Below are 12,321 nucleotides of genomic sequence, written 5' to 3' on the forward strand. Positions count from 1 at the left end.
AAAAATGAATCTAAAGCCCTCAACTTCATAGAATTGACCAGTGGCACAACAGTTTAAAGCGTAAGATCACCTTTACAGAAAATATGTAAGGTGACCTTGCACTGGACCCCCTCCCCATCCCTCCCGCTGTGCCAGTGTCCAGCTATCCCCCCGCTGTCAGGCACTGGGATGCCGCTTCATCAGTCAGAGGATCTGAAATCCACCTGATTTTCTCTCCTCTGCTTGCAGCGCTGACAGGATGGACTAGACAGATTCTGATTGGTCAGCATCGTCCTTGCGACAGAGCTGACCAATTAGAATGCCTCTTGTCTGTACACACTGAGAGCTACGAATAGGAGATTAAGCCATGGGGATTTCAAATCCTTGAACCAGTGAAGCAGTGTTCTGGTGCCTGACAGCGGGGGCAAGCGGGACATTGGTACAGCGGGACTCAGGGGGAGGGAGTCTAGTGTAACATCACCTTACAGATTTTCTGTAAAGGTGAACTTACACATTAATGATATAGTTTGTGAGTTTCTTTTTTTGCAGTACAACACTGCTTTGCCTTAAAATGTAATAAAATGACAAAAAAAAGTACACAAAAAGACTTCAAAACCACATTCCCTGAACCCCCTCCTATCTCTGCATCCCCAATTATTTTCAGAATATTCAAAATATAGACTTGGGTCACTAGTTTAGTAGCAATTGGCCAGCATCAGGATAGGATGCATGCACTCGAATAGGTAGCAAATAGAGACCTTCAAAATTTTGCAGCTGAGATCAAGCTGCAGAAACATTGCATGTCATCTTTACAGTGCCAGAGCATCGGGGTGGGCTGCAAACTCTGAGGTGAAATTCAGGATTTATCCTGCAGCAAACATTCGAAATTTTCAGCCAAGATCAAACTCTGGAAAATTTGGGGTTAATTTACTAAAAGCAAAAAGGGTGTTTACTTTGCAAGGGAATATTCACTTTAATTTTCAGTTGACTTCCATCATCCATTCATTTGCCACTGTGGTGTAGCGCAAACCATAAGACTTGCAGAAGGGGGCTGACTCCATGAGCTGGAAGAAGAGCACCTGCAAAGCCAGTAACATTCCTTAGCTGTAATTAAGATGCTGAATATGGAGATGGTTTCTGAACATTTTTTCTTCGGCTTCAGTAGCTGCAGAAGAGACATTTACTTTAGGAAGGATACTATTGGAAACAGCAGTTTATCTGTAGGAGAATTCTGAAAAGGTTCAAGCTTTTACTTCTCAGCATAGCCCAATGACCCTTTTTTTGCTTGATGTGGCATATTCTAAGCCTCATCCACCTCTTGTGATGTTTCCCTCCTGTGACAGATCCAACCAGGACAGGGGCTTTTGGAGGGGAATAGGGGCTAGCCTTCTACCCACTGATTATGGCCCGTGGAGAGAGCAGATCATTCTCTAATGATGGACAATAATGTAATAAATGCTGAGAGTGAGGCTTGGATTAATTCTCTGCATAAAGACATTAAATCTTCCCTTCTGGAGTGGGTGGAAAGGTGTAATATTAATCTTGTACAGGTTAATGGTCAGAGGAAATATGATGGCCCTCATGGGGACTAGGTTGGAGAAGCTCCTCTATTTGGGACAGAAATATTTATCAACAATCTCCTTCAAGTAATCTATGAAGATAAATTAACTCCACTTTTTCAGACTGGTGGAATATTGTATGAGTTTTGTCTCATGATGGACAGATTGCTCCGGAGGGGGCCAGGCACCCGAAAGGCAGCCTGTGTAATGTACTTTGTATATTCCTATGTAGGCACTCTCTAGGTGGGTTCCCTGATTAATCAGCTCAAAACAACCTGATGCTAAGGATTCTTCCTGTAATCTGTTTATTAAGGTGTGATGTATTTACCATTGTGTATTTGTCCCATTGTTAATTGAGTTAATTGAGTCACCTATTGTGTTTTTAGGCTAGTTCCTGGAGGTGCCTGGAATTAGTTTTGTGTCAAGGTCACCTCATTATCTAATTAGTGTGGGATGTTTATCTCAATGTGTAATATTTGTTGTATTGTTCATGTGGGGACTACCCCTATTTCGGAGTATATAAAAACCTGTATTTCTGTTCAATAAAGAGTTCCAGTTTTTGTACCTAAGCTAGTGTTGCCTAGTCCTTGGGTGCAATGCCCAGCTATAATACATAATACCTTGGTGCTGTGTCCCAGTGGCAAGGAAGCAGTTCTCTGATGGGATCACCTAATCAGGGTGATAGGCGGTACGTCACACCTCCCTGTTGCCAGAGGCCACAGATTTTCTGAAAGATGCAGTAGAAGAATCTTGTGGAGGGAGATTCAGAACGTGAGAAATGAGTAGGATGAGTGCATGCCTTAATGGTTGGGGTACTAAAGCAGCTGACACTTTTAATACAGTTCCTATGCTGCAGGCAGAGGCTACAAACCACAATGGTGCTGTCAACACCAGATATGTTAAAAGAGGTCCACACTACAGAGCTCTGTAGACCATCCCTGGTTGATAGAAGTGGCCTGTACCTGTGGGGCAATGCTGCTAGATGGCTAAAGATGACTGCTCCCTCCTGTCCTCTGCAAGCTGCCCCTGGACAAAACCCCCCTTTGCTGCTGTTCTGCCTCTTACTCAGAACTTTCCATCTCTCCAAATGGTATCATCCACCTCATTATCCACCTCCTCCTTATTGCTAGGGGTAACCTTTCAATAAACTCTAGCTGCTAGAACATAACTGCCTCTTGCTGCTACCTTCCTGCTATCTTCGTCCCTTGACTGCTGTGTGGCTGAACCCTTCTCTCCATCTATGGTCATGGCGCTATCTTGCAAACCCTCCATATCTGAAAGGAACAAAGCTTATGCTTATGCAAGATCACCCTCTTGCAGCACATCAATGATTGTGTGATCAAATAGTTCCACCAACTCCTCATAGCCAATTGGCAGGGCTATGGTGGGATTAGCAGAAAAAGAGGAAGAGGGCACATCACTTCCAAAGAACTGGCTGCTCCTTGTCTGGAAGGATGAAAAAGGCTTTGTCAACCACACCACTACATCCTGTAAGTGCCCTAGCGATATAGCAGGCTACTCTGAGACAAAAAAATCAGATGTGCCTTGCTTCTGGATGGTGCTGCGTGACCACCGTTTTGTCCTGTAGAACCTGCTAGCCGCCTACTACCTTCAAGTGCAGAACCTCTGCCTGTCTCTTTAGGCCTGTACTTTTTTTTTAATAAAGAGTGTAACATTCTGCACTGTTACTGTTTGGAAGATGTTGATTAACCACAAGATGGTCATGTTCCGCAGTTTAGCTCTTACAGTTTAGAGTACAGCAAGGCATTGTGGAACTTGTATGCTGAAGGCAGGACTGTTGTGTACGGACAGACTGAAAGCAGACTATATTTCCCAGAGGAACTAGTAAAGGGGTGCAGCCTTTATAACCAAAAGCCTGGGAACTTCCAAGAGGGAGGAGAGAGACTGTGTGAGAAGGAGGTTGAACTGCATGGACGTTTGTCTTTTTTCAGCCAGACTAACTATGCAACTATGTAAGACCTTTGTACAGGGGAGGGGCCTATTAGGAAATCCTTCTCTTCCTCTTATAGAATCTTGCTGGCAGAAACATCCCAGCAGGATTCTCTGTGCTTACGCAAGTGGGAAAGAGACCTGAACACTACATTCTTGGAAGACCAAAAGACCCGTATTCTTTTTTTTGTCCTCACTCTATACCAAACCAAGTATCAGGAAACCATTTTTAAAATTTTGACGCGCTACTAACAGACTCCAGCCATGTTAGCAGGCCTGTTCCCTAGACACAGCCTTTTGGAGATTGGGATATGTTTCATTATTCTGATGAATTTTTATCTTTTTGCTAACTTGAGCCCACTGTGGTCCCCAATTCCGTCCCCTTCCCTTTTTTTTTCTTTAGTCTTCCCTCCTCCCTCTTCGGACACCCTGTGGTGTTTTTCTTTTTACCCTACAATTTACAAAAATGCCACCTGGTATACACTGATTAAAAAGTGTTCCTTTAATTTTTTTTCAGCAGTGTATAAAGGGAGACAATCTTTCTAAACCTCCTAGCAGTCATACCCTGTTAACAGAGTATAGCATCAAGTCAATTAAACTCCTGGGATATTGATCTGGTCAGTTAAGTAGCAGAGGGGGTTGTTAATCAGATTCAGCTACTTTGGTGTTAATGAAATTAACAACAGGTGAACTAGATGGGCAACAATGAGATGACCCCCAAAACAGGAATGGTTTTACAGGTAGAGGCCACTAATATTTTTTTTCCATAGTCATCTTTTCTGACTGTTTTTCCCTAGTTTTGCATTTGGCTAGGGTCAGTGTCACTACTGGTAGCATGAGGCGACAGAGGTTGCACAGACAGTCCAACTCCTTCAGGGTCGCATATTAATATGTGCCATTGCCAGAAGGTTTGCTGTGTCTCCCAACACAGTCTCAAGAACATGGAGGAGATTCCAGAAGACAGGCAGTTACTCTAGGAGAGCTGGACAGGGCAGTAGAAGGTCCTTAACCCATCAATAGGACCAATATCTGCTCTTTTGTGCATGGAGAAGCAGGATGAGCACTGCCAAAGCCCTACAAAATGAGTTCCAGCAGGCCACTGGTGTGAATGTTTCTGACCAAACAATCAGAAACAGACTTCATGAGCGTGGTCTGAGGGCCCGATGTCCTCTAGTAGGCCCTATGCTCACTGCCCAGCACCATAGAGCTCAATTGGCATTTGCCATTGAACACAAGAATTGGCAGGTCCGCCACTGGAGCCCTGTGCTTTTCACAGGTGAGAGCAGGTTCACCATGAGCACGTGACAGATGTTAAAGGGTCTCGAGAAGCCATGGAGAATGTTATGCTTCCTTTAACATCATTCAGCATGACCCTTTTGGTGGTGGGTCAGTGATGGTCTGGGGAGGCATATTCATGGAGGGATGCACAGACCTCTACAAGCTAGACAATGGCACCCTGACTGCCATTAGGTATTGGTATGAAATCCTTGGACCCATTTTCAGACCCTACGCTGGTGTAGTGGGTCCTGGGTTCCTCCTGGTTCACGACAATGCCCGGCCTCATGTGGCAAGAGTATGCAGGCAGTGCCTGGAGGATGAAGGAATTAATACCATTGAATGGCTCCCACACTCACCTGACCTAAATCCAATAGAACACCTCTGGTATATCATGTTTCGGTCCACCCGACGCCGCCAGATTGCACCTCAGACTGTCCAGGAGCTCAGTGATGCCCTGGTCCAGATTGGGAGGAAATACCCCAGGACACCATCCGTTGTCTCATTAGGGGCATGCCCTGACGTTGTCAGGAATGCATACAAGCACGTGGGGGCCATACAAACTACTGAGGACCATTTTGAGATGCTGCAATGAAATTTCAGCAAGATGGACTAGCCTGCTGCATCATTTATTCACTTTGATTTTCGGGGTGTCTTTGAATTCAGTCCTCTGTAGGTTGATCATTTTCATCAAACGATGGGGCATCCTTACGTTCCTAACACATTACCCAGTCCATATCAGTATAGATATCCAACGTGATATTTTTCCTCATTGAGATCTGATGTGTTTTCAAAGGGTTCCTTTATTTTTTTTGAGCAGCGTATATGACAACTGACCGTCCTTCCACCTCATGTCGTTCAATAACTGTAGTTTATTTGACCTTATTGGTGTGTGTATGATACCCATGGTCTCTTCTGTATCATTATCTCTCTCACAGGTCATTTTATTGCATGTGATGGCCTCTTACGCTTTAATCGCTTAGTATTCACTTGACAACCGCGCATTGTAGCTTTACTGCTACAGTGCAGGCTGGTTGTGGAAAATCACGTATATATACATGGTTTTGCTTTTCCAGGTAGGGGGCGCGCGCATATAACACACTGAATACTTGTTACTGTAGTGAATCTCGTTTTCTTCTAATGTTCTATGTTTGCACCTATATTGCCCCTGGCAGCAGATACATTTGTTCCTGATCATGAAGTCATGTCATGTCATGCTACTATGTTTTGCTGCATAAATAAAGAATTGATAAAAAAAAGAATGAACCAAACAACAAAAATAAAATATACCCCCCCCCCTTAAAAAAAAAATATCTGAAGAACTTGACTCCAACACAGGTTTTTTTAACCTTTTGGGGGGAAAAAAATTGATTAACATAAATGTATAAAGCAGAGGCGTAACTAGACCCTTCAAGGCCCTGGTGCAAGATACCATGAAGGGCCCCCCTGACCCACTGGTCCCAGGGCCCTTTCCTCTGGTCCCGGGTCCCTTCCCTCTGAGCCTGGGGCCCTTCCCACTGGGTCCAGAGCCCTTTACGCCCGTTGGCCCTTTATTACAGTTCCACAGTGGGATTCTTTCACACGTTCTGCAGCGACCCCTCATCCTGCCATCAAAAGAAGTAAAATGTGGTCCCAATGAAGGATTGCAGCCACAGAAAGTGTTTACTTAACTAGAACTAACTGGTTTTGACACTGGTATAGTTATTAAAAATTATGAATTTATTAAATCTCCCCCATCACAGAATCTTTTCATTACATCATAGCCCCACCATCACAGAGATGACTCATTCACACAGTTCCCCACATCACAGAGCCCCCCCAACGGTACAGTGCTACATCAAAGAGCCCACCAATTACACAGTTCCCCATCACAGGCATTCCCACTCACACAGTCCTCTCTTCACAGCAGAGCCCTACCTTTTGGCTCCATCAGCACATCAGAGGATGGGAGGTGGAGCAGGTCTGGACGAGGCAGACTTCCATCCTCTACTGAATGCTGGAGGTAGCCCTGCCTGTCGCCTAACTTGGAGCAGTGCCATTCGTTGCCATGGTGTAGGCAAGCCAGTTTCATTGGCTGTTGTGGTGCTGGTAACTGTACAATCTAGGTCCAAACGACATCCCAGTAGAGAAACACTGTTATATAAGCATATATGCACAGGGAGAACAGGTAGTTGATGGGCTTCAGAAATATAAGTAAAATGAATATTGTCCAAAGTCACCTAAAGAATGCTAAATCTATTTATTTGCCAACAAATTGTATTATTTCCTTACATTTCACTTGAACACAACTGCATTCAACAACTAATATGTTATAATTCATTGAGCAAAACATACAGCTGTGCAGTGTTTCTTTACCTTGGTTCATAAAGTGACTATCTTTAATAACACGTGTTATGTTTCTACTTTTTTTAAGATGACTACAGAGCCTGGGATATCAGTAAAAGAGAACTTGCTAAACAGGAACATACTTACCAACCTCCTACTGTTAAATTTGGAAATTCAACTACATTCCAAGATGATTTTTTTCCAAAGGATATAATGCCAAGAGAAAGTTTCAAGCCTCCTGGAGTATCAAAACGCAGCGACATCCCTTTTGATGGCACTACAAGCCATCGCACTTCTTTCATTCCTCATGAAATTGAGCCAAAGCATCAAAGACCGAAGCAAGAATATAAGCCCAGTAGTCAACCGTTTGATGATCTCACTACTCATCGTATCAATTTCAAGGGCACACTTGGAGAGATAACAAAAAGCTGCAAACCTGATTTTGGTAAAGTCGGTAGCAATGCACGATTTCAAGGCAACACTGAATTCCGTGATAGTTATCAGCCTTGGTCAGTAGCTCCAACTCAAGTTCAGAAATCTTATGAATATATTCCACCTACTACGCACATGGAGCTAGACACTACGACCCATCTGGATTATGTGCCACACCGCCTCAGTTATGTTTCCCCAATTCGTCCAGTCTCCCATGGAAGAAGGAGCAAGGTGCCCTTTCAGGGAAGTTCTACAATGAAAGAAGATTTTCAGGCTTGGCAAAGTAAGCGTCAAGAAATGATCAAGCGGGATCATGAAATTCCAAAGGCTGTGGGGAAATTTGATGACCTGACAACATTCAAATCGCATTACCTACCCCATGAGATACATCCTACTCAGAGTTTCAAGCCTTCAAATGCAGCACTGAACAGTTCTGCTCCATTCGAAAGTGGAACAATGTATCGCTCTGATTATACTCCCAAGAAAAGTGAAATCTGCCCTGCAAACTACCAGTCCCCTCCTGGTTATGTCTTTGAAAGCGTTGATGGCCGAGGCCACAAGATATTTAGAAAAATGATTACTCCTGAAATGAATTCATTTTCACACATCAATGAAGACAACCTTGCTAAAGCTATTGCTGTCATTTCTTAATTCAGAACAAATCTAAGCTTATTACATACTAAAAATATTCTTACTTGATATAAGTGTGATTTCTTCAAAAATCCTTTCAACCTAACGGTGAAATTAACAATAATAAATTATTTTCTTATTGCATGTTTGAAGTAAGGAAGTTGGGTAGGAACAAAACATGAATCCCTAAAATAGACTGAACAGATTTTAGTTAGAGGTCACCAAAAGAATACAAAAGTGTAATTTATAGGTAAGCGTAGAGGGGACTACAGGTACTGAAAGGGTTACTTCACCTTTTCAGAAAAAATGAAAGAACTAGGACGATACATCCTCTCCATCCCCCAGCTTCAGAGAAAATTAAAAGAACTCGCACCATACATCCCCCCTATTCCCTTTCTCTCTCCGTACTTCAAGCTGTGGGTGATGACCTGTCAATGCCTATGCAGCCGATGCAATGGTCCAGGGATTTGAATTCACCTCTGTATTCCCTCTTCTTTCTGCAGTGCTTCCGGGACTGATCAGACCGATTCTAATGGGTCAACCCGACACAAAACATCACACTTATCTGTCCCCGAAGTGCTGCAGAAATAAGAAGGAGAAGAGCAGGGATTTCAAATTCCTGAACCTCTGCATTAGTTGTGTGGCCACTAACAGCTCATCAGCCATGGAGGTAAGTACAGCAGTGGGTGGAGAGGGTGTATGGCATTATTTCACCTTTTCATTTTTTTATGAAGACGTGAACTCACACTTTAATATTCTCATTTGAAAAAAAACAAGCTTACAGGCCAAGTCTCAAGCATATAAAGGACCTGTGACGCCACTCTTTGTGCTTGTGTCAGTCCCATTAGTTTGAGACATTTCTCACATCATTTAGAACTAACTGATAGGTGCATATGATCTGCAATTGAACGCTATCTGATCTGCATTTATCTGCTTCAAGCCAGTTTTGCATTTGCATAGATTTGTATGGAAATGCTAAAATTTTCTACATCTCTGCTATGAGCAAATCAAAACTAGGGCACCACCTTGCTTTGTGGGTGAAAAATAGAGCACAGAACCAACTTCTATTTCATAAACTTTATTCTTTTGCTGATCTCCACAAAATAAAAAAAAAAATCAAAATAAGTATTTAATTAAAATAATTTTTTAACTCTTTAGGAAAACATAAATACACTATATAATATTGGAGTAACCACTTTCTGAGATACATATTTTTAGATAATCTTTTTAAAATCACATATGCAAGTATTATATGATTATAAATATATGATGTATTATTCTCATACTTAAGTATTTTTTCTTAAACACAGATGCTATTTACAGCTTAAAAGAGCAGTATTGTTTAGTCATACATAACTAAAGATAACCTGTGTCCTTTACCTTTTATAACTGAGCCAAATCCCCCTTTATTTATGTCTCACGCATTCCTCCCTCGCAGACACTACAGTTCACTGAGGTAGAGGGTGTCAGCTACGGAGGCAGTGTTGTTATTCCAGAAAGCAGTGGGTAGGACTGGGTGTGGCCATGTGTTGATTGACAGGCTATAAGCATGTGAATCAGCAGTAGGATTGCTGAAAGCCACACCCCCTGCAACATTGTATCATCCTGCTGTAGTGCAAGCAGGCACAGCCTACATGAGAGTGGCAACTCTGCTCTGAATTCTGGAGCAGCGCAGCATCGTTGCCACCCCATCACAGGAAGCTGTATTAGGTGGACTTTACTAGCAGCCACAACAGGTATTTATAGGACTTTGCAGGGGAGTCTAGGAGAAAACAGTAAGCGCAGATGTACTTAGAATAAAATGCTGAAACATATTTATGTAATGGAAGGCCATGGTTCTACTTTAAGTGTAAGCCTGGGTGACAAGCATTAAAACATTTTTTCTATTGCAGTGCAAAGGTAAAATAGCACTTTTAGAAAAGGGTTGTCTTTAAAAAGTAACTCCATTTTTGTTGAGGAAATAACTAACCCATCTGGGTGCTAAAAATACATTACAAGGGTTTTAAAGTGGTAGTATACCGCAGGTAAAAAAAAATGTAAAATGTCCCTGCAAGGTAATGTCATAAGGGAAGCACGTTTTGATATTCCAAAGAATATTGCACTATTATTTGCTTTTTTGGAGGTAATATTGAAGAAGAGAAAAGGACGGATTGGAGCACAGTTCTTTTGGATTAGTACAAGATTGGAAGTTTTTTGCAAGTTTTGATAGGGTAAGGGTGTTTAATACAGCCATTTAGACGTGGAAACTAAGTGGGGTGACACGTTAGTAGCACTGGGTGATTATATTATATTTTTGCATATTTATGTGGGGTAATGCTCTATATTGAGTTTTCTGTTTTTGAGGTTTACACGGATTTAAAGAAATGTATTCATGAAGCAGGGGTGGAGTGACCATTTGGAAACTCGGGCACTGCCCGAGGGCTCGGGGTCAGTAGGGGGCCCCATGAGATGCCCCTAGTACCTTTTTCATAGGCTTTTTTGAGTTTGGGCAAGGACACAGGGGCCCCATGATCCCCTATTGCCGGGGGCCCCATGAGTTGTCAGTCCGCCCCTGCCATGAAGGTGGAATAAGTTTTGGGAGCACGTATACTTGTATACTTATTAATGTGAGGATTATCACAGACACCAAGAGACTGTTACTTTGAATGTCATAATATGCTAGTATGCATCACATACTTATACATTACGAAGGACTTGCCTAAAAACGAAGCCCTCCAATGGCGCACTGTCTCCAATGCAGAGGCTTCCATCTTCACCCAGTCTTCCTTCCAGACTTGTGAGCTCTGGCCGCCTGATTGGCCAGGACATAATGACACCACTCCGCATGCGTGTGGGAGTCCCACGCTGAGGCACAGCACGAGTATGCCATTCCTTCAGAGCGCATGCGCCTGCTATAAAAAAGAGTGAATATCTCCTAAACATTGCACATCTAGGAGATATTCATTTTACCTACAAATAAGCTTTATTATACCTGTAGGTAAAAGGAAAAAAAAAAGACTTTACTACCACTTTAACAAGCTTTGTTGCAGGTTATTACCTGCTTTTGCTCTAAAGAACTAGCCCTTTGATAAATCATGTCTTGTGCAGGACTGATTCTGAATGAGATTGACTAATTCATTACAAGCAGCTGGTTTACATTTAGGGTTCTGATGAGAAAATTTTCAGTCTCTGTATCCTTTTAGTAGTGATTAACTCTTAGAGAGTACCTCACCAAAAAAAATTAAATTTTAGTTGCAGAGGATGCCTAAAACCTGACCTGCTTATACTCTTAGTGCAGACTTCTTCACATAGGCAGAGAAATGACATTTCTCTGGGGTGTCCTTTATACCAACTGTATACATAATGCCTCCAGGTTGCCATATTGTATTGAATTTTACAGAAAAGGGTATAGCATGTAACAAAAGGCAATTTATAATAGCAATAACTTTCAATATGGCTTCTATAGCATTTGTATATGCTACATTATTATTTTGCTATTTTTTCCACAAAAATGGAATTACCCTTTAATAACTTAACTTGATTTAATGGCAACAGATGGAAAAACAAGTAATTCAGCTTTTGTGTTTGGGTTTAATTATACAAATTACTTTTTTTTCATGTTGTAGATTATAATCAAGTAAAATGAAAATGATATCTTTCTACTGGTTTCTACTGTCTTATTTTGATCTTATTTTCTATAAATCTGTAAAATTAATTTGTTAGGAGTCATAGAAACCTTGAAACCAAAACTTTTGTTACTCTCATTATAAAATTACATGAATATTGAATTTCTCAAGAATATTAGCAAAGCACAAATCATATTATGTGTGCAGATTTATTGTGTCCAACAATGAAATCTTTGTGTACTAAACTTGAACACTCCATCACCGTAGTGCATTAAAATGAACTTCCACTAATAAACTGTCAGTTTCTTCGTCAGTATTTGCTTGGTGTTTAAACGTTTAATTCAAAGTCTACACTTCCAGTTTCGGAGACGCTAAATTGGAATTAACTGTGACTGAATGGAGAAGGGGGTTCCAGACGCTGACATGTTTTTATTAGAGTTGGTTATGGAGCTGTTAGCCAGTGTCAGGATCATGTAGTAGGAAATTGAGGATATTGAACTAAAGACAACGAAGTCAATGTAAAGCCTCTAATCTAGGCCAAACATAACATAACTGTCAGTGCCTTC

At 41.8% G+C, this 12,321-nt stretch overlaps 1 protein-coding gene across 1 annotated transcript in view; it reads left to right on the top strand.

Annotated features, from left to right (window-relative positions):
• Positions 1–12,068, top strand: part of SAXO2 (stabilizer of axonemal microtubules 2) — a 42,885-nt gene extending 30,817 nt beyond the window's left edge. The window contains exon 4 of the mRNA XM_089676418.1: positions 7,177–12,068. Coding sequence (XP_089532544.1) covers positions 7,177–8,171 — 995 coding nt within the window. The 3' untranslated portion in view covers positions 8,172–12,068. The remainder of the gene's footprint in view (positions 1–7,176) is intronic.
• The last annotated feature ends 253 nt before the right edge of the window (positions 12,069–12,321 follow it).

This window comes from Staurois parvus, unplaced genomic scaffold (genome assembly GCF_062004578.1).
Source record: "Staurois parvus isolate SC_StPar_1 unplaced genomic scaffold, SC_StPar_1.0 ptg000168l, whole genome shotgun sequence".
In the NCBI taxonomy this organism is placed as follows: Eukaryota; Metazoa; Chordata; class Amphibia; order Anura; family Ranidae; genus Staurois; species Staurois parvus.